This window comes from Vipera berus (assembly GCF_964194415.1).
Source record: "Vipera berus genome assembly, chromosome: 1".
In the NCBI taxonomy this organism is placed as follows: domain Eukaryota; kingdom Metazoa; phylum Chordata; class Lepidosauria; order Squamata; family Viperidae; genus Vipera; species Vipera berus.
Window position 1 is genome coordinate 252,064,195 of NC_138202.1, and position 23,431 is coordinate 252,087,625.

General features: G+C 36.9%; 1 protein-coding gene across 1 annotated transcript in view; it reads left to right on the forward strand.

Annotated features, from left to right (window-relative positions):
• The window catches only part of LIN28B (lin-28 homolog B), a gene marked incomplete at both ends in the record, with an annotated part of 76,498 nt that overhangs the window by 50,799 nt on the left and 2,268 nt on the right, over positions 1 to 23,431 (forward strand). The window contains one exon of the mRNA XM_081314364.1: positions 1,924 to 2,108. Within this exon, the coding sequence (XP_081170490.1) occupies positions 1,924 to 2,108 (185 nt within the window). The remainder of the gene's footprint in view (positions 1 to 1,923; positions 2,109 to 23,431) is intronic.

Genomic DNA, 23,431 nt, shown 5'->3' on the forward strand with positions numbered 1-23,431 from the left:
GGTGTCTGATTCTTTATCTGATATTTGGTTCAAAGATCACAAAGGGGGAAGGGTATGGTTTTTCAAATCTAAGGAGCTAAAGAACTATATTATAGGTTTTATTCAGACATAAAGAATGAGTTTTCTTAAATATCTGAATTCAGACTGAAAGTAAATCCTAGAATTTTATAGCTGATGCTCTTTGTATGTCCTAATACTAGTAAAGATATCTACTGTGGAAGCTGTTTACAGATAGCCCTCAACTTAACAACATTTAGTGACTGCTCAAAGTTGCACTGAAAAAAGTGACTTACGACTATTTTTTCACAGTTATGACGGTTTCAACATCCCTCAGAATCACATGATCAAAATTCATGTTTGGCAACAGGTTGATATTTATGATGGTTGTGGTGTCCTGGGATCGTGTGAAGGTCACAGCTTTTGTGACCTTCTGACAAGCAAGGTCAAAGGGGAAGCCAGATTCACTTAACAACCGTGTTACCAACTTCACAACTGCAGTGATGCACTTAACAACTGTGGCACAAAAGGTCATAAAATGGGGCAAAGCTCACTTAACAAATGTTTTATTTAACAACTTAAATTTTGGGCTCAGTTGTGGAGGACAACCTGTATAACTGCAATGGGGAAAAAAAAAATCCAGAAACAGGAAGCGTTACATAAAATGATTTTATTTTCAGTAATATTCTGCCTTCATTTTTTTTAATTATCACTGTTCCTTTGCCTTCCTTCAAACATAGATATTCAGTCTATGCAAGGTTTTTGGCAGTACTGGAGATATAAGTTACCTTTTTGCGTGGGTTGTTTTTTTCCCCTCTCAACATTCCCAGACTGGCCCAGATTCCTGGAATGCCCAGGTGTTTTGCCATAAAAGTCCACACCATAGCTCAACCTGTTTAACTTCTTAGATCTGTCAGCTGGAGGGGTGCCACCAACTGTGGAGGCAAAGAAGGAAATAAAATTCATTGCAGAACAGAGAGAAGAGTCTTCTACGTAGATCAGCAGCCCCCAACCTTTTGGGCACCAGGGACTGGTTCTGCGGAGAGAGTTTTTCTGCAGACCGGAGGGGGCAGATTTTGCATGCTGACTTGCATCCCATGGATGAGGCTTCGCTTGTTTGCGTGGCCTGGTTTCTGGCATGCCATGGGCCAGGGGCTGGGGATCCCTGTTCTAGATCTCTTTCATTTTGGAATCCTCTTGAATAAATGTGCTCGCATATCCCATTTAGATGAAGTGACAAAATTTTTAAAAAGTGCCTAAATATATTTACAAAAAGGCATTTCTTGACACAGAACAATGACAGGTGGTGTGATACTACAGTTAGAGGGCTGAGTAAAAATCGGGGAGACCAAATAGTGGCAGTTAGTATCTCTCTCCCTAACCTTTTCACAGTTGTTCAAAAGGTTGGACAGAGGGATGATAGAATGATTGCATGAAATCATCCTCATGCTTTTTTCCTGGGGGGGGGAAGGAAAATAACAGGAAAAATAAGTAATGATGCTTTTACTTTAGTTTTTCAGAATCAGTTTTTCAATATCTGTATCATCCAGATGCACTGAGACTATTCCTCCCAGAGTTTTTCAGTGGACACAGGCATGAGTTTTGGAAGTTATAATCCCGGCTCTTTAGATTGTGGAAGACTGCCCTAATCTGAGGCTTTGGGGGTTTTCTTCTCAATTTGACTCTTTCATTTGAGGAGAAAGAAACGTGATGTTCCATAGCTGCAGAGATTTGGAATGCCAGCCTATGCAAGATTTAAGTGACCATTGTATAACAGGGCTTTATTTAGGAAATCTGACATTAATTGTACACGGCAGGGGAAAAGTATAACAGGTTTGCTAATATAATCCTGTTTTGGTTTTGACGGACGTTAGTATTTTGTTTTTCTAAGTCTATGGTAACTAAGAATATTTTTCCTATTCACAGAGCAAGCTTTACATGGAAGGATTTAGAAGCCTAAAAGAAGGAGAACCAGTGGAATTTACTTTTAAGAAATCTTCCAAAGGCCTTGAATCTATACGGGTAACAGGTCCAGGTGGGAATCCCTGTTTAGGAAGTGAGAGACGACCCAAAGGAAAAACAGTACAGAAAAGAAAGCCAAAGGGAGATAGGTAATGGAGTTACTAACTTTTTCTATATATGCACCTTTTCTGAAAGTTTTTATTTGCATTACTTAATTATTTGTGAATAAACGTGTATCACGTGTGTCAGACCCAATCAGTAGTATTGTCAATCTAGATATGTGATTTGCTTGATTTCAGAGATGAAGACTGGGAAGTCTCTGGAACTTGCATACTTCTGAGTTTTTGATTCATCCCAGTGATGCAAGTTGTACTTGCTTTAGGGGTGAGCAAACTGAGTTTTTCGGATGTTTAAAAGCACACTCTCCATGATTATGATTTGCCTGGTGTCAGAATTAAGTCCTTACAACAGTGCAAATGGTATTTGAGTATGTGTTTACAAAATTTGGATGCTGCCCTTCAAAGTCAGTTTTCCCATGGCGGCTATGTGTATGTATAATATGTAACTCACAGCTTCTTTAGATGTTTGCAGAAAATAGATTGTACACTCAGAAAAGAAGAGATCAGAATATTATCCCCATCCCTGTTCTCAGGACTCTCAATATGAGAAGTCATGTCTGCTGCATGGGGCTTCTTCTGGCTTTGGAGACTTTTCTCAAGATTTGATATCCTTATTTTCTAGAACTCTAGAGTCTCCATACTTACAGAGTCTTTTAATGTTATGCAGCAGGGTAATAACACATCTTGTTAGTGAAAGTAAAGAAGATTTCTGCTTCCCTGGGCTTGCATGAATGAACAAGGCTTATAGAGAAGGCTAAAATTAGATGAAGACAGGTTGAACTGCAAATGTAGAAACGCAGTGGTATTATAAATTGAAACATTCTTTTAAAATAAAAAGCATTGATACTAGACTTATTTGCTTGAGATATCATGCAGATATTTGCTAAACACTTTTACGATTTTCTTCACCAGTTTCCTTTACAACACGGTAACAATATGGTCTCATGCAATAAGTAACTGTTCCTATATTCTAAGAGAGAAAAAAAACCATTTTAGTTTAAGGAAAGAATAACTTCCAAGCTTTTTATCAAGCAAAAAAACATGGCTGAAGTTAAATTTTTAAACCCTTTTCATTTTTTTATTTATTTTTCACTTTTATGAACTGCCCATCTCTCTCAAAGAGGGACACTTAAGTACTTAGTTCCAATCATTACACTTTTGCACATTTGTTCTTGAGCTGCAGAGCACAATGCTGTGTTTAACCAAAAATTATACAGCTACAGTATTCAGAATTCAGGGGCCTCCTAAGTCAGTGTGTGATCAGACATGTCTTGTCTCCACTGAATAAAAGAAAATCTGTTTTGAATTACTATGCTTTACCCAGTAAGCTGAACTTGGGCCAATCCAGCAAACACCTCTAATGCATATTCAAAAATGCAAACGTTTCTTTCATTTTTCTCAAAGCCAATTAATTCAGAGGTTGAATGGTTGGATTAGGATAGAATAGACCCACTTTTAGGTCAACCATCAGCCATGAAACCTTATTGGGTAACTGTCAACCAGTGAATCTTTCCAATCTGTCCTACTCTGAAGAGGTGGGATATAAATTTAACAAGCAAAATAAATACATTTGCTACTGATCATATTTGCTTTTCATTTTGTGTGTGTGCATCTATCTTTCCATCCTGATGATCCAACATAATTTGCATACTGTATGCCGTGCTTCCTGGCACCACTGAAAATGTGTACCAAAAAACAGAATTAATGGCCAATGAAATAGCACCTTAGCTTTATGAGAAGGAATTGTGAATATCAGATTTCTGCCTGGATGGTGTATGTGAAATTTTAGGAAAGTATTATTAATAGAGATGCTTAGTGTATATGAATTCATCAATGGCACCTATATATTACTAAAATGTTCATGCCATGACATTTAACTCAGCAAAATGGTGCATCATATAGCAACAATTTTTGAACCTAAGTACATTGTGGGTTAATTTATAGAATGTGTCCAAAATGTGGGACCCTTGACTGCCAAGGGAATTAAATTTGGGGACATTGTGGCTGCTTAGGTGCTACGTTGTGGCTGCTTAGGTGGGTTGCTGCTGTCACATGATCTTCATTTTTAACATTCCATGACAGTTTCCCAGCCAGTCTCACAATCCTCACTTCCTCCCTCCATCCAGCAGCAGCCACTTACATCCCTGCTGGAAAGAGAAGGGAGATTTCCAGTGCTCCCTGCCAGATTTCTATAAGGAAACACAATGGGGAAGCCGGTAGGAAATCAGAAGTTGCTCCTGCTTCCCCTTCTTTTTTGCCTGCCATTGGTCATTCTATTCCTCTGTTTAGGTAAAGAAATATCTCTGAAATGATGACCCAACAGGGTATAGGTTGTCTAGTTCCATATTATTGCTACAGTCACAACAGAGATGTTTTCTTACGATCACCAGGAAACTAATTTGACATGAGAAAAAACTTTTCCTGGGTAAAGTGATTGGGAATATTCCATCCATTGAAATTCTGACTGTATACATTCTTGTCAATGTGAGGCACAAAAACCCAGGCAAACTGAGGGCATGTAGAGCTTAACCTGTAAAGCCATTATAATATAAGACACAGAACAAAACCTCTTCAGAATATAGGCTTGAATTTAAAATAGTTGTCTTAAATTGCAGCTTAAATCAAGGACTTTAAACTCATTTAAACCAAAGAATTGTATAATTTATAAAATTGTGTTTTGTGTGTAAGAATGAGGTGGGGAGAGAGTTTTTAGAGTGGAAAATCATGAATAAAACTGGGTGTGGATGACGGTTTCAGACACATGGTCTCTAAAGTTTTATTTATATATATCCATGGTTTCTGGAATTATGCTTTGATGATCTGTTTCTTCCTCCCCTCCCACCGCTTTTTTAAAAAAATCTTTCATCTCCATACATGCCAGAATAAAAATCTCTAGTTTATAACTTTGACTTTTTATAGATTGAGGTTCTGGTATCTGCATAGTGTTGAATGAGCCATCTGTTAAGCAGTTATTATGCATCATTATATACATACTAATTATATATAATAGTGCATGTACTTATTGATTGTATTCCTGGCAAAAGAGGCACTTAATTTTAACTTTAGTAGTTCTAAAAGGTGATTTTAACACTTAGAATAGCCAGTCAAATAATGGATGATTTATGGTTTATGCAGTGCTTTTTTTGCAAAAGAAAAAGGTGCCGGAACTCACACATGTCATACAACCCACTTTGCCTACCCTACAAGGTTCCATCCCAAAAAGGTGCTGGAACTCCGTTCTGGGCGTTCTATGAGAAAAAAAGCCCTGGGTTTATGTAATATTTATAGATTGCATTAATACAAAAACATGTACCTTGGTATGTCTAGTTATTACACTTTACATTTACATTACACTTAATTTAATTATGCAAATGTAATAAAATTGACAGTGATAAGATCATCACCAACAATTCCTCTTTGAGGGAGATGGGCAGTTTAAAAATTAGATGATAGACAGATAGATAGATAGATAGATAGATAGATAGATAGATAGATAGATAGATAGATAGAATAATTATGATAGATAATGATGATGATGGATAGTAATGAGAGAGGGAGAGAGAGAGAGATGGAAGATGCAAAAGGGTGAAAAAGGAAAGAAAGGAAATCAGCAATACCATATTGATTTACAATTCCAGAAATATTGTCTCTGAGAAAAGGACAATATGAAATAAGTACATTCAAGAACAAATAAAATTGGGCAGATTTCCTAAACAACACGCCCCTCCCTCCCCCATACAGTCTTCTGACAATACAATACTGATTATGACCATCTTCCTTTAAAAATAATTTAATCAGTGGTTTAAATAATGCCTTATCTTTGGTCTCCATTAATTTGTACTTTTAAATTTGTTTTGGTTCTCAGTGAATGCACCCTTTTTCAAATATTATACTTATGAAAAAGTTATTTAAATTGTGTTATTTTTAAAAGGGAACCACTTAGAATTGACTAGATCTGGTTTTAGCTTTGGTCATTTTAAAGCCAGTTAATTTCCTTCAGTTCAGAGAGTTTGGAAAATTATAACATATGCTTTCATTTCCTTGTTGTCAATTAATGCCCAAGCTTCTTTGCCTTCTAGAGTGATGAATTGTTGGTTAATTGATATAAGAGGGTTATATTGCTTTGTGCATTGAATGCTTGATTTCATTCCAAAGGAACTTATCTTTTCCCCTTGGTATTAACCTAAAAGAGTTTAGAGAAATGCATTTTATTAGCATGGGCATCAGATAGGCCACCCTCCATCTCTCTTTAGCAGCTGCAAAATATATATTAATATTGATAATTCTATATATAGAATTTTTATTTTTCTACTTGCACGTACAGAACAAGAAGAGAATTTTTCATTGGGTATAAGGAGTCTTTAGAAGACTGCAAGTTGTGCCTTCAGCTGTATTTCCTCCTTTGGAAAAAAAGAGTAGTAGAATAAAACAAATAATCATAATTTTGGGAAGCAGATCAACAATTCCTGCATAATCAATCATTCCTCATGTCTGCAACTTAAGGATCATTAAGGACTGCCTGGATATTGCCACACCCCACCCCCAATTCAGTAATAAAGCTCAGTGGGTGGCCTAGATGGCAGTTCCCTATTTATCAAGCTGCTGACTTACTTCAAGATGTTACAATCACATCACACTCCCTTCAGTTTCATGGAAGACAAAATAAGAGCAAATACATTATTTCATAACTTTAAAGTCACGAAGTTAATTCTGGAGATGGTCCGCCTTTAAAAAAATTCTGGAGGTCTGACTATCATTTTTTTTCTGATTCATTTTGGGATTGTGTTAACTGTGCTAACCTTGTATTTTGAAAAGATGCTTGTTTTTATGCCCACAACCCTTAGGAAAGATGGTAAATATTATTAAAAGTGGTTAAAAGTTTTTCTATTCTTGGCAAGTTAGATCGGCCTGCAATGAATATTGTTGAATCATTGCATTTTTAAAAAAAACAACAAACCCAATGTTTGGAAATTTACAGCATAGAAGTCATCCAATTTACAGTTGAATACTTTAATTAACATTAATGGGAGAAAGAAAACTAATATATTGTACTCTGGAAATAGTTTTAAAGATGCATTTACATGTGACTACCATATCCTTCTAATGCTAGTATCCACTCAGAGAAACTAATGAGAATGGAAACTAATATATCATTTTAAAAATTACTGGGTAGCTTACAAAGTAACTTAAATAATATAAACTAATGTTTCAAATTTTTCCCAACTTCACTTCCTTTCCAAAGGAGTTGTGTGGTGATAATTTTTAGTGAACAAATTATGCAAGTCACTTTAAACACATTTAAACTATGAACAGTTTGGCGCATTTCTGTAAATATAATGGGTTTGTTCTGTCTTAAGACTTGTTTTGTCAAATTTTCGAATTTACTGTTTTGCAGCTTCTATTGTAGAAGAGAAATCTTTCAGGCATGAATTGATAGTCCAGATATTCTGCCGCCTGTCTCTTCTAACCCCTGACCTCTATTCCTACAAGGTCAACATCTTAGGGCAGGAGATTAAGATAGTTTCAAGACTGGAATAGAACCGCAGAGGGGAAAAATAGCACATTTTGGTTGGAAATAATCTCCAAACAAATTTTTAATGAATAATTTCAGACTAATAAGCGAGTTGTAATTATTTTTTCAAAGATTTCTATACAAAATGAGATAAGAATGGAAGTAATTTTGCTTTGTTTTAGATAGTTTATTAGCAGCATCATAAAGAGGATTTTGTGTGTGTGTTTGTATATGTGTGTGAGAAGCGTTGGGCAATAAAGCTAGGAATCTGGTCTTACAACTTCTTGTTACCCAGTTACTTTCCCCATCATTAGCTGTAGCACTAATGCTATTTTCTACATTTCCCAGGTTCTTAAGATGTATGCTGTAATTGCTTAAATGTCTAATAATTAAACAAAGGTCTCTTAAGTTGCTGCCATAGAGATGTTTTCTGTGTAATCCTGGTGTTTATAAGAAACATTTTTCATAAACAACATGGGGAAAAACAATGCCCGTTTTTCTGCAGAAATTTAAAAGTTAAAAATAATTGATCATCCAGCAGCATAATTGTGTTTTAAGACGTGTTCAAAAATTTGTGTGTGTGAATGCACATCAGCACACATGCGTATGTCAGAAGAGATTGTAAAAATCAGATGCAAAAAATCAATCTCCTTTTTATGTACCTTAAATGTGAATAAAATATATTCCAGTTTTGCATAAGTAAATAAGCAAATTATATGCAAAATGTATGTTTTCCCTATCTCTCAGAATTTGAGTGACATCCTTATAGTATATAGTATACATGCTGCTGAAATGTTTGTGAATTATTTTAAGTTTCATAAATTAAAGTTGATCTCTTGTGCACACTAAATACCTCTGTCATAATCTTGTTAAATATTTGGGAAGCTGCTGTTTCCCTGCAGACTTCCTGTTTCTGTCTGATTTGCAATATAGTGCAATGAAGACAGTTGGAAGCCTTTCAAGAGAATTACAAGGATTAATGCAATAAGATACATAAAGTGGTCTGAATTATTGGAATGTTCTTTACATTTCCTCTTTTGCTATAAGTAGAAATATTTGTGTTAGTCCCACCATGTGATGAAAAGCTAATTAAATAGAGCTGAATTACATGGTAGAATGGGATTAGTCAGGTCTCATGGAATAAATACATTTTATAAACAACTGTAAATGAAGACTGTTTTAAAATTGCCAATTAAATCAAGCTTCAGTTTTTGTACACAATTTTCCTGAACTGAATAGACATTACAGGAAATAATTGGTTGCTGTAACAACAAATGTCTTTGTGGTTTTGATAGTGGTCATAAACATTCATAATTTGATAAAAACATAAACTTGCAGAGCTTTCATTATTAAAAGGAAGCACCAGAGGTTTCTGAAGAAATACAGGTTTATATCATAAAATCTAATGCCAATATGCCATTCCTGGAATCTAGACAAAGTTTGCAGTGATCTCTCCTAGGTGTAATAAATCAGTGGGTGCTTTCCAGTATAGTTAGGTCATGTTTTTAAAGTACAGACATCGCTTCTTGTTAATTCTTTTGTTGTTGTTGTTAAGAAAAAGTCTCTTAACAAGTTGCCATTCATAAATAGATCATGGGTTTTTAAAAGAAGTACAGATTTTAATAGGCTTATGTGACTTAACTTTAAATCAAGGTATTTTTTAAAAATAAATCATTGCAATAATTGAAATACCGATTTTCCTAATAAACTTTCCATTTATGGTCCTCATTAGTTTTTCTTAAATCTCTTTTCCAAAATGTCTTTAAAAAAGCTAGTTCAATCAAGTTATCAAAATGAGGTTATACATTCTTCAAATATTTGGGTATTTTTTTTTCAACAGTCTGGGGTAGAGACTTGGTTTTGTTATGAGACATGTATGGAAAGTAAGAAATTAGCTAGATTTGACCGTTTCTGTTTTGTGTAATGTTGATATCTTTCCACTGAGGTTTATAAAAGGTTAAACACTTGAAAACATTTCAGAAATCTTTATCAATGGGCTTAGGGCTTAAAACTAAAACATAAGCATTTGTGGGCATTTGAAGAGTATTTTTGAAATTGCGGAAGAATGGCTTAAATACCTTTTCTTACAAAATATACAGTAAATATTTGCCACTATTGCAAATATACTGTAAATCTCAGTTTTTGATCCCAACAACACACTGTAGCTGAATACTATTTCCAAAATGTCAATTTGCCTTTCTTATGCCAAATGTCTATTGAGATTCTCAGTCATTCAGGTCATGGTTGTCCCAAAGGTGCTTGTTCACGAGGCAACTGGACTTCCTTTTTTCATTTCAAAGACTTTTCGCTTCTAATCCAAGAAGCTTCTTCAGCGTTGACTTCCAGTGGTGACGCGACGCCGAAGACAGCCGTTTTCGGGCTGCCCGCTCCGCAGCTGTGTTTTTCCATCGTAAACAGCGCCGATCAGCTGTTTAGATGGATTTGAAGCCCCCTCCTCGGGAGAAGAGGAGGGGATGAGGCCCCAGGTAGGGGTTGAGCTCTCCGGGGCCGCCTGAGCTGAGAGCTTGGGCGGTTGAAGGATGAGCCCCCCTGAAGCCTGGGTTGCTCCGAGCTGCGCAGCGCCTCTGCTCTGGGATTTTTGGAGCAGAGCCAGGCGTTAGCAACCACCCCTGCCAAAAGGAAATACTTTTGATTATCAAGATGCAGGCAGAGCGGTACAGGAGGTCAAGGTGAAGTGGACTCTTTATTTTTACTCTCTAGCTCAATGGATTTTATAGCTTTAAAGTGAAAGTGCGTAATAAGTGAAAGTGGGGGAAGATGGCGGCTAAAACTTCTAAAGCTCTTCGGAATGCGGGGTCTTCCCTGGTGCAAGAGACCTCATTGCAAGCTTTGCTTCCTCCTGCATCTCCCCCGGTATTGACGCTTAAGGATTTACAAGACGCTCTTGGAAAGCATGCACAATTGATGTCTGATATGATGGATGAAAAGTTGAAAAAGCTGGAGGAGAAAATGGAGGAGAAAATGGAGAAATTGGAGAAGAAGATGGAAGAGAAGCTGAGAGCAATGAGGGTGGACATCTTGTCTATGGTTGAATCCGTAGCTGAATGTGTGCAACAGCTGGATGTAAAAGTGGAGGATCTCAGTCAAAAGAACTCTATATTAGAAGCAAAGGTATTAGAAAATGAAAATATAAGGGATAAAATGGACGAAGAATTGAGCCTTGTTCAGTATCATCAGATGCAGTATGCTATTAGAATTAGGGGTTTAAAGGAGAATGGTAAAGAAGATTTAAAGCAGCTGATTTCTGAGGCTCTGGAAGGGGTACTGGGCCAGTCAGCATCTGAAATTGAGGGAAATATGGACAAAGTTTTTCGTGTAAATTCATGGATTGCAAGACAGAGGAAGTTACCCAGAGATGTGGTGGTCTATTTCACAAAGAGAGTAATTAGAGATGAAGTCATTCAAGCTGCTTATGATACTAACTTGGTAGTGGCTGAGCAAGAAGTTTTGGTTTTAAAAGAGATCCCTCCGAAGATCCTAAGGAGAAGGAAAGATTTTGCATTTCTAGTACAGGAACTTAAGAAACGTGATATTAAGTTTAGATGGGAGATTCCAGTTGGATTGGTGGCGACGCACGAAGGTAAAAGATATCGTTTGGTTACTGTGGCTCAGGCACGTGATTTTTATAGTAATGTGTTAAAAGCAACCCCCCTATCATTTTTGGAAGCTGCAAAAGGATACGGTGTGGGAAAGCTTCAAGATGTTGCAGATAGACAGACAGAGGACAATGGTGTTGGAGGGGATCAAGTCACAGTTTCATCGGTTGCTGCAGGACGCCAGAAGATGACGCGTGCCGCCCTAAGAAGAGCGAGACGAGAGCAAGAGCAAGATCAGCAGAAAGTTACGGAATCTCCAAAGTGTGCTTATAGTGAAGATGTGGGAGGGGAGCGGTCTAAAGAAGTTTTGGGGGTCATGACAGATGTGCTCCAAAAGTTTTGGGGCGTTAAGATTGCTGATTAAATTTTTAGATTAGAATGTCAATGGAGATAGAGGAAAAAGAAAGTTGTTTTTTTTAATATTTTACACAATTTAAGATTGATGTTATTTGCTTGTTAGAAAAGTATATTAGGGTGATGGACTTAAAGTATGTGTTGAACTAAGAATGGGTATGTAAGCTCCTAATTAACAATAAGTTGTCTTAGAGATTGCCTAAATCTTTTTTTTTTATATACTCTTTTTATTTGAACTTTTATTTGAACTCAAGGATGATTTGGAACTGCGAGATATTTGGCGTGATACATGCAAGAACTATTTTTGATCATAGCTTAGTCTGGTCGGAGATCATTAAGATCAACAGAGATAGGCGCTTTTGGCGCGTAACTGAGAATTTGTTTGGAAATTAGAGAAAGGTGGGAGAATGCAAATAGCAGGTGAAAGTTTTTTTTCTTTTCTTTTTTTTGAAATTAATATGAATAAGGACTGGGATTAAGAAAATTTATTTTGAGTAAAGTTTTTTTTCTGTTTTCCTCTTTTTCTTTTTTACTTTATTTGTAATATTAATGTTGTTTGTACTCATTTATATGAGCTAGAGAGAGATAGAATTTATAGTTTATTGTTGATAATATAGGGGTGTTTATGTTTGTTTTTTGATTTTATACCCTGTATTTAGCTCTGGGAAGTCGGGGGGGGGGGAGGAGGGAATGGGGGAGAGGGATAGGGAGGGTTGGATAGGGGTGGGGGAGGGGGGGATTAAAGTCAAAATGTATTGTAAAACTTTTTAAATAAAAAAAAAGAAGCTTCTTCAGCGTTGTCTTCAAAAAGAAAAAAGAAAGTCCAGTTGCCTCATGAAAAAGCACCTTTGGGACTTTCTTATACCACTTACTCAGGCATTTTAATTTAGGAAAAGGGGCAAGCAAAACCATTTTGGTTGATTTTGGTGACGCAGCCCTTTTTTGCTTGATTTTGGTGATACAGCCCCTATTCCTGAAAACACAGGGAAGCATGATTTGTTATTGAAGGATTTGTTCTTGGAAAAATGATTTGTTACAGTAATATAAGTTTCCAAGTTAAATATAGCTGAGGTTGGTGAAAGCAGGCAGCGATTCTCACTTATAATAGAAGCATATTATGAAGAGCCATGGGGGGGGGAAGGTCTTAATAAACCATTCCGAATTAAGAGTTTAAAGAAATTCTCTCTTTACTCATGTGCCCAATAGCACCTCCAATTAAAGGTGGCATAGAAAAGTATTTTTGAAACCCAAATAAAATTACAAAAAGGGTGGGTGACACGGCAGAGAATGAATGGAAACCAGTGATTAAATATAAAATGTACTTTTAAAAAATATTTCTAGTTGACTGCTAGCATGGGAACCAATTAGGTTAAATCAAGCTAACATTTTGGGCATGCCCCATTTTAGTTCTGTAATCAGTATCAATGAAACTAAAACATTTCTGATGCATGCAAGCGTAAGACAAATAAACATATGGAGGTAAATACTCTGATATATAGCATGCTAGTCATGTACTTGCAGACTGCTCATTCCACATACAAGTATATTTTTCCACCTTGACATCGCTGCAACTGTCAAAAAAAGGCTACTGAAATACATTTAGAGTTGTACAACTGATAATATGAAACTATGTAAAAAGTAATAAATAGATGGAGAAGAGGAGCTCCCACCACCACAATTCATCCAAATTGCCTAAATGTTAATCTACTACCATTTTCATATATTTCACATAATAATGAGCACATGAACAGGGCAAGTGTGTTGCTGGATCAAAAGAGGCTTTCATTTTTGGATTGCCTTCTCGAATGATTAAATACAGAGTTTTCTCTTTTGATATCCTTACTTCTGTCTTGCCTTGTGTGTAGATGATTAATTGATTGATAGACACAAAAAACCCATCGAAATAAAATCGTTTGAGATTCCAATTGGTTTCAGTATGGAGGGCAAGTATTCTTGATCTATTAGAATAACATAATTTGCCAGAACATTTAGTATTTGCTACATTTTAAATACAAAGTTTCATTAAACATTAAGCATTCTAAGTTAATGACTTTCGAATATGGGGAGGAGAGGAAAAGATAATGGAAGTTGCATATAAGAGTTTCAATTTGGTTTTTAGTATGTGCATATTTATTTATTGCTATTACTTACTCTCTTAAGTTTTGTTGGTTGTGAGAGTTATTTATGAAAAGAAAGGATAATTAAGATCAGGAAACAATTTTCTCAGCAAGATTGAAGACCTGAGCATGGGGAGATGTAGATAAGGCATCATATAGATTTATAGGAGTTGCTTAAAGGCAGCAGAGCCTGATAAGAGCTTTGCTGTTGTGGTTGAAAGTGGCTATAACATGAACTTCTGGTAACAGGCAAAATAGGTATTCTGGAAACACTGTAATGTAAATTTTTGGCTTTGGGTGGGGGGAGCGATACATGTTTCTCAAAAAAAAAGCAAGGTTGTTTATCGCAATCCATACTTTCTAAATTGTTTCAGTTTAGAATTAAGAGGATGGAGACAATTGCTAATGGGCTCCCCCATTTGGCAAAACAGATCTTCCTCCCCTTCAACCTCCCTCTGTTCTCAGTGGCTGCACTGGGAGTTTGGGGCAGGGCTGAAGGGGAAAAAAGAGGGACGAAGAAGTCCTGTTGTGCAAGGAAATTGGCGGACACAGATTTTTAAAAGCTGATATTAATCAAGGAAAGCGTTCCAGATTTTCACCCTGGTCTTCATTCTTATTATCTGTCTTTCGTTCACAGTTTAGTCTTGGAGGAAAGTTAAAATTCGGACATTTTTCTTTTTTAGAAAAAGTATTATTAAGCTTTTGATTGCATATTAAAAACAAAAGTCTGCAGGATTGCCACTCTCTGAAGGTATCTGTACCTGCCCATTCCACCAGATTGACTTGGCATGCTCCAGGTCTCTTCCCTTTAAAAATCAGCAGGATCTTCTAGGTCGTATGCCTTTTCTTCCATGGAAGCCCCAGCCCTAAAGAACATCCTTTCTCTTGAGATCTGGCAGGCCTCCACCTTCCCAATTTTTTCAAAGGCAGAGTTTGGTCTGGTGGTTAAGGCACCAGGCTAGAAGTTAGGAGTTTATGAGTTCTAGTCCCTCCTTAGGTGTGAATGTTGGCTGGGTGACTTTGGGTCAGTCTCTCTTAGCCCAACCCACCTCATAGGGTTGTGTTGTGGGGAAGATAGAAGTATTAGGCATGTTCATCATCTTGAGTTATTTATAAAAATAATAAAGGTGGGAGATGGGTATGTATGTGCTGGGGTAGAGTGTATTGGAGTTTAAAGATTATAAGATAGCGGTATTGCTTGCATGCACTGTTATACTGATTATACTCTAGGTTTAATTGCCTTTTTTAAAAAAAAAACAATGCTTTGTTTTATACAACTGTTGTGAGCCACCCTAATTGTGTTTCCTAAGACAAAAGGCCACATAAGTCTTTTAAATAAATAAGTAAATACATGTTGTCCATAAGATCTGATGTCCAAAACAAACATCTACAATTGCCATATTCAGGTCAGTAAGGCTTAATAGCGTTTTTCATAAAAAGCTAGCCATTTACCTGCAAACCTGATGACATATTCTAGTTTTACTAGAAGTCTTTTTTTAATACAAGAAGGCTAAAAAAATGGATAGATAGCAGAAACGTAATCACAGCTATCAACTTATAGGCAGCCATTCCAAATAAAACACTACTAGCCTGGCCTACCAGCAAATAAAAAAGAAAATGGAAAATATATGCTAAATGAACATTTGTCATTAAAGCTTTAACCAAGTCCAGTTAACACTGGAAGGGGAAATTAAGCAGGTTTTTGGAGTCAAGCTTTTAACCTCTGAAGACAAAATTGAAAACAAGGGAAAACAAGAGTTATTAGTGATAAATAAGGAGATAAGATTCTGCCTTATTCAGATTTGGGGATATTAAAAATGCAAGCAGATGGTATTTCAATGCAGGAGGTGGCCTTGAATAATAATTTTTTTAAAGCCGCCCTGAATCCTTAGGGCGGCATATAAATGTAATCAATCAATCAATCAAAAAGTAGATTGTAAAATTGCAGAATGGAAAGTCCATCATGAACAACAACTCAATGTTAATAAAAGGGAAGGAATTCAGCCTTGTAAAAATGCCACCAATTTCCTGTTACATCCAGCACCCGGTCACTGGAGGGATCAGGATTTTGAAACAATGCAATTTCCACAATGCTTTTTTGGTTAGTAAATACTGAAATGTCCTTGCAATATGCTGAGCCAAGGACAGAAAGCTTAAAAGTTACCATGCAGATTCTGATTAGGAAATCATTGGTTCTTTTGCTGGAAGATTCTCATCTCTTTTTTGGCTTACAGAACAGCTTTGTTTGCTTTATCAGGAAGGAAATTTCTGCTCACAGTTCTCTGACCTAATAGACAGCAGAGCTAATAACTTGAAGCTTGCAAGTATTTATTTACTTATTTATGAAAAATGTTTAAAAAAAAGAAACCTGATTTTCAGTGCCATCTTTTAATGACCTATTGTTTGAAATTTTTGTCTGGCAGTTGTCAAGGTCAGTGGTTCACTGGAAAAACACCAAGAATAATTTTGAAAGTAAAAGTGCAGCTTTTCTATAGATGATTTGACTGTTTTATTCTCTTCCCCCCAAAAAAGAACAAAAAAACCCCACCCCAATTTGTACTACTTGGACAGTAACTGCTTGCTGGATCAGCTAAAGCAGATGTTATTGCCAACTTGGGAACAGAAGCATTGCATTTAAAACAACTGGTAAGGTCTAGTATAGTCACGCAACTCACCATCAAACCATTTAGAAGATATATTTTTAAAATTAAATATGAATACACAGAAAATGGGGAAATGGCAATATGAAATGTTTCAGTGAAAAGTACAATTGCAGAGCGAGTTCCTACTACCAGCTGCAGTAATAGCACATGGATTCTGAAAAATGGAAAGTAAGTACAGGTAATCCTCAATTTACAACCACCACGAGGTCCAAAATTTCCCCATGGCTAAGTGAGACAGTTGTTGACTTGTGCCCCATTTTATGAACTTTTTGCAACTGTTGTAAAGTGAATTACTAGTAGTTGCTAGGTGAATCTGGTTTTCCCCCATTGACTTTGCTTGTCAGAATTTTGCTGGAAAAGTAACCAATGGCGATCACATGACCCCAGCATACTGCGATGTTGTAAATACCAGTTGCCAAGTGCCCAAATTTGAATCGTGACCATAGAGATGCTGCAATGGTCAAAACTGTTGTAACCAGTTATAAATCACTAAATAAGTGGTTATAAGTGGAGGACTACCTGTAATGGAGGTCTAGTGTAGCTTTGGACCTAATAGTACACACATGACCCAAGTAGGATGTATGGTTTTTACTTCTTGCCCCTTTTCATCTTGGTTTTCTTCCTTTTTAAATTAAAAATCCCCTTCTGTTGATTACCATTGGGAAAAAATAACAATGCCCTATGGAGATTCTTAGTTATCCAGGTCATAGTTGTCCCAAAGGTGCTTTTTCACAAGGCAACAAAGCTTCAGAGCTGAAGAAACTTTTTGGATAAGAAGCAAAATGTCTTCAGAGGAAAACAAGAAAATCTAGTTGCCTCATGAAAAAGCATATTTGGCAAGCCGATGGAGTGGTATAGATTTTTTTTCCTAATATGGGCAGGATAAAGATCTGATAAATAAATAACATTATACAACTGTATTTCTAGCAGCAAACTCTTCTGCAGACCAAAGAAACACACAACATTATTCAAAGTTTTGTTCTTCTACATCTTCCAGAAAAGATGTTTATTTTTGATAGCAGTAACTCAAAACAGGAGCAGTATTTTGGTAGAACTATTTTTCATGTTGTATACCACTTTCTACTAAGCATTTGGTAACTTTCAAATTTGCAAATATTTTGTTTCCTTGTATCTGCTGCTGCACATGCTTTTGATCACAGTAGGTTGTATATGAAGTCCAGTGGAAATATCTAAAGAAATAATCTTTTTGTTTGAAGGAGAATGAGGAGCCAGTCATCCATTGTTTAAGCTACCCTTTTGTCTATAATGCCATAGTATAGATCAGGGGTCCCCAACCCCCGGGCCGTGGCCTATTTGGAATCAGGCTGTGTGAGGGCTGGCTCATGCGAGCAGCTCAATTTACATGAGCGACAGTCCAGTGGGCCTTCGCGCATGTGTGTGCCGGCCCACTGCTTATGCAAGAGCTTCGTGTGCATGAGCACCAGCCCACAACTTGTGCAAGGGCTGCATGTCCTATGGCATCTTTTTTAAAAATTTGTTCCTCCCCGATTTTTTTTAGAACATTTGAAGTATTTAGGCTCCTCCTAGAATCTCCTTCCTCATTTGCCAGTAACAGAAACTTTTTATGGGTGATTGTCCTACTTGTTCATGCTATTTGGGGAACCATTTACATTTAAAAGAGGAGAAAAAGATTTCCGAGAAGATATGAAACAGATTCAAAGCTCTCTACATATTTGTCAGATGCAGGTGGTTCAGAAAGTTTTTTTTCTGGAAATACAGAATTGCAAACACTGCTTGCCATTAACATAGATTAATACAGCTGGACCTTGGCTTATGACCCCAGTTGAACCCAAAGTTTTTGTTGCTGGTTAGTTACTCTAGTTACTGTGAACAGTAGCATTACCTAGAAGATATGAGATGTGGAATGGAAGATATGAGATGGATGGCATTGCCAGCGCTAGCTTGGTAAAATCAGGGACCACCTTGTTTTAACATATATAGCTATAACATATTATAACAACTATACAGGTAGTCCTCGACTTAACGACCACAATTGAGCCCCAAATTCTGCTAAGCAAAACAGTTGCTAAGTGAGTTTTGCCCCATTTTATTACCTGTCTTGCTGCAGTTATTAAGTGAACCACTGCAGTTGTTGAGTTAGCAACATGGTTGTTAAGTGAATCCGGCTTCCCCATTGACTTTGCTTGTCAGAAGGTCGCAAAGGGTGATCACATGATCCCGGGACACCATAACCATCATAAATATGAGTCAGTTACCAAGTGTCTAAATTTTGATCCTGGGACCATGGGGATGTTGCAAGTGTCATAAGTATGAAAAATGTTCACAAGTCACTTTTTTCACCGCCACTATAACTTTGGTCACTAGACATACTGTTGTAAATCAAGGACTACCTGTAGTCTAAATCATATTAAAGGTCAACATGAAAATGACAATTGTGTTTGTTTAGTTGTTACTTAAAGCCAACTGTGTAAAGGTCCTTTCCACTGGAAAATGTAGGGCATAGGTAGTGTAGAATCCAAAATTAAAACTATCTTCATGCTGGGGAGGAGGGGCCAGTATCCTTTGTGTATATAAGAAGTTCAGTTTGAAGAGTGAGCTTTAATATTTTGAGCACAGCTTGTGCCTAAGATGACAAATACTTTACCATTACCGTATATATTAAAGCAAGTTTTAGTGAAAGGCCGTTTAGTTTGGTTTTTTCCTGACAAAAATTTCTTTGAAATCATCTGTTATCATAAAACACATCTTTATTAGAAGTGGTTTTTTCTTTACTACAGTAGTCCTCAACTTACAACAGTTTATTTAGTGACTGTTTAAAGTTACAATGGCACTGAAAAAGTGACTCATGAACATTTTTCACACTTATGACCACAGCAACATCCCTGTAGCCATATGATCAAAATTCAGACTCTTCATATTTATGACGGTTGTGATGTCCTGGGGTCATGTGATCCCCTTTTGCGACCTTCTGCCAAGCAAAGTCAATGGGGAAACCAGATTCACTTAACAACTGTCTAACTAAATTAACAACTGCAGTGATTCACTTAATAACCGTGTCAAGAAAGGTCATAAAGTGGGGCAGAATTAACTGTCTCACTTAGCAACAGCAATTTTTGGCTCAACTGTAAGCTGAGGACTATCTGTACTGAATATTTGGTGGAATTCCCTATCTTACCATCTATTCTGTAGTTGTTCTTTTTTTCTGGAAGGCAATAGCACAAAAGGTCTTCACCTGTTTTATCAGTCATAAAATGCCTATTTTAGTCCTCTGCTACATCATTAAGGATTTTTTAAAGAGCAGGCATAACTTTCCCAGGTCTGGAACATATTTTGTAAAGTACAGTATATCAAAAGTCATACTTAGGATTTAGTGTGTATAATAAACTAACTCAGCTCAACACACTGAGAACTCTGCTGTTTTAAACGCTTTAATTTTCCAATTTGAATACATAGCTGCATCTTCATGGATGGTGCTTTGTTATTCGTGATATATTTGTGATATTGTGTGCCTACAATTAGTTCTCTGCTTTTTAAGATCCTTAGGTTCATGGAGAGGCAAAGTGTTTCAAAATGGGTGTGATTGGATAAGAAGTGCATGATTGATAAGACTTTTATAAACAAAATTCAGGGGAACCAAATTAAGATTGTAAATCCTGTATATGTAAATGTATCTGTAAATGTATACAGATAAGGTCATGCATAGCATAATGGAATGCACCAGCTACAAGTTTAATAGCTTCTTGGTAATAAATTATAGTCTCCAAGTCTTAATCACAATATTCTTTATGTAAAAGTGAAGAGGAGAATTAGACTCTCAAATGGATTTAGAAAGTGTGTTCCTTTCCAAGCAGAGCATATGTAGATGATGGATAACTAATATATATCCATCTATATGTACAAAATGAGGCAGCCCCCGGGCTCGCTGGCTTTTGGTCAGTTGGGAAGGTAAAAAATTGAATTGAGTAACATACTGCCTACCCCAGTGACTTCTGTATGGCTGCTAACCGATCTGCTGATGAAGCCCTTTAGCCTACTTCAACACATTTAAAGAAAAATGTGTGGAGCAATACTTGTGCTTATGTCTGTATGTGGGCCTAACAAAAACGAGGTGGCCTCAATTAAATTCATTGCCAAGGCTTTTGTTTTGTTGAACCTTATATATATATATTTCTTCCTCCTGCTGAATAGAATTCATTTTTAAAGAAGGTATTAGCTTTTATTTTCTTCCACCGAGAAGCACAGCAAAACAGAATTCTTTACTTAAGTTGTCTTAACTGAGTATACTTCATCTTGTTTTAATCAACCTAATCAGGTGAATGGAAGGGATGTCTTTAGGTGAACAGAGAGGTAGAAAGCCAAAGTAATAAAGCTCTGATGCTGACCTTTGTACAGAAGGTATTCTACAGAGATTTATAGATATCCTGGCTTTGTTCCCCCCACTCTCCTGCTCCCAGCAATTGGGAAAATATCCAAAAGTCATTTTCTTTAAATGGGATGGAGCCAAGACTAGGAGCGGAAACTAGTTTGAAAAATGGTTTGATAAAAAAAAGGCTTACGCAGCAAGTTTGGCTGTTTGGCTATCTATCAATTTTTGCTCTGGTTTCTCACAAAGGTTTTCATGAACTTGTTCATGGTCTCCTTTTGGACAAAGGTTTATGCAACTGTGGAGTTGCACAGTTCCAGCGTAGCACTACTTTGGAATTGCACTAAGCCTATATTCACAATTAGTTCACAATCAGCTGATAGCCGAGCTCCCTTTGAAGAGGATCACAAAAAGTTGTTTATCCAGGCCTGATGGTCAAGTTGTATTTAAACTCACGGGGTGAGCTTCTGGGTTATAGAAATATTTCCTGGTTGTGTAATTAACTTTATATTCCATATTTATATACTGTCCAACACTGAACAGTCATAATAAAAATGGCACTAGGTGTACCTCACTGGGTGGGAGGGCAGGAAGTCTAAAAGGGCCCCCACCCAAAAAAAACTTTCCGGGGAGCTGATACCTGCGCAGATGGGAGGGCACCCACTAGACATGAGCTTTTGCAGGCATGTCAAACTGCAGGCCATTTGCGTCACTCTGAAACCCTGCCCACCCCATTGCCAGCAATGGGGAAAAAGTCACGATACTTGCAACAATGTCATGTGAAGTCAGGAGCTTGACATGCCTGAGCTTTGGAATCCTTTTAATGAGGTGTGAAGCAGCCACCCATCGTTGTAATCTACATTCATAGGGAGCAACCTACTCTCTGTGAATTCACAGATGGGCTTAGAGGAAACATTCCCGACTTCCAGTAAGGCCATGTTTTCATCCATTCAAAAAAATCCTTCTGGCAAAATGGGACTGAAAAAGAAATAAACCAAAACGAATGAATTAATCCAAAACAATCCTTGGTGAAAATCACACCCCAGAAAAGATTGGGGAGGAACTTCAGGTTTAAAAACCCGGAATTAAAACAAACCTGTGGAAGGATTCCTTTTTGTAATCATAATGAGCAACCAAACCTAAACTTCACCTAATATTCAGTCTAAAAAAAGTGAATAGACTATTACTGGGCCAGGTTTGGGTGAGAAATAAGATTTTTTTAAAAATCTCCTGTTTCTATTTCTTGTTCATGCAAAAATATACTTAGCCATAGCTATATTGTGACCTAGTTTCTTCCCACCCCATTAGTTTTGTAACTTTTATTATAAAATACAAGCCTAATCTGCAAACTCCCTTGAAATGAATGGTAGACGGGAAAGCTGCTATGTGGAAAGCTCCTATTGTTTCAAAAGTATTTGCTCAGCAGTGCTTGAAGACTTACAGCTCTTACAGGAACATAAACAATATGAGGCTGATATTTCGGGCTCCTTGGTGCTATCTGAGCTTGGTTGTTTTCTTAGAAACAGTTTATTATCCAAACTAGGTAACATCATTAGTGCTACTAAGGACTAGGCCAGGGGTAGGCAACCTTCGGCTCTTTTATGACTCATGGACTTCAACTCCCAGAATTCCTGAGTCAGCTGACTCAGGAATTCTGGGAGTTGAAGTTCATGAGTCATAAAAGAGCCGAGGTTGCCTACCCCTGGACTAGGCTGTTCTCAGTTTATATTTCTAGTGGCTTGTCTTGTCAGAGCAGTCTTGGAGATTCTTTGGTTGGGCTGTTTACTGTTGGCTTATTTGGCACTTCTTTGATTGTGGTATTGTTTACTTCTTGATTGTTGGTCTGATGTTAATCTATCCTCAGCTGAGTGCTAGTGATCCCCTCATTTCAACCCTGAAATAACAAATATTCTCCTTTAGAGGCTGGTAATTTTTTTACTTCAAATTCCAATCTATTGCAGAAAAGTATTTTGGCTTGGAATTAAGATATCTTTAGATGGTTGGTAGGTAGGTAGGTAGATAGATAGATAGATAGATAGATAGATAGATAGATAGATAGATAGATATGTTTATATACTGTATATAAGCATATTTCCTGAAAATATGATCTTGCATCATACCTTTCTTCACCTTTAAAACTGTTGTTAAAATGACCTGGTTTTCATCTCTGACAATAATTTTTGAAATAACAATTTAAAGCACTTCAAGGATGAGGGGAATGATCAGATGGCTGCTGCCCTCTAGTGGGTTATTCTGAAATGGATAAAAATGAAATCACACAAAATAATTATTTATTCCGAAGTATCTTTCATCTTTTTTCCTACATGATCATTTCTTTCTACATTGCATACATGGGTTTTATCTAGCACAGAATTCCTTATCATGAAAGTTGAGACATAGTACACACAGTCCTCAACTTACGATCAGTTCCTTAGCGACTGATCAAAATTACAAAGGACCTTGAAAAAGCTCCCTAAAATCTAGATTTGATGCTCCAACATCCACGTTATGGCCATTTGCAGTGCCCCATAGCCATAGAGCTGTGATTTATCCTTTCTGGAAATGCAAGAGTCTTCCTGCCAACATTCTTAGCTGTAATGAGCTCTGATGTGGGATTCTGTACAGATGCAAATCCATATCTGTAAATGCACAGATAATTGCTCAATGAATCACAGCAACCTGTCATTGCAATTCTCTTGGTAACTTATACACAAGAAAATCATTTCCTTTATCTTGTTTTAGATA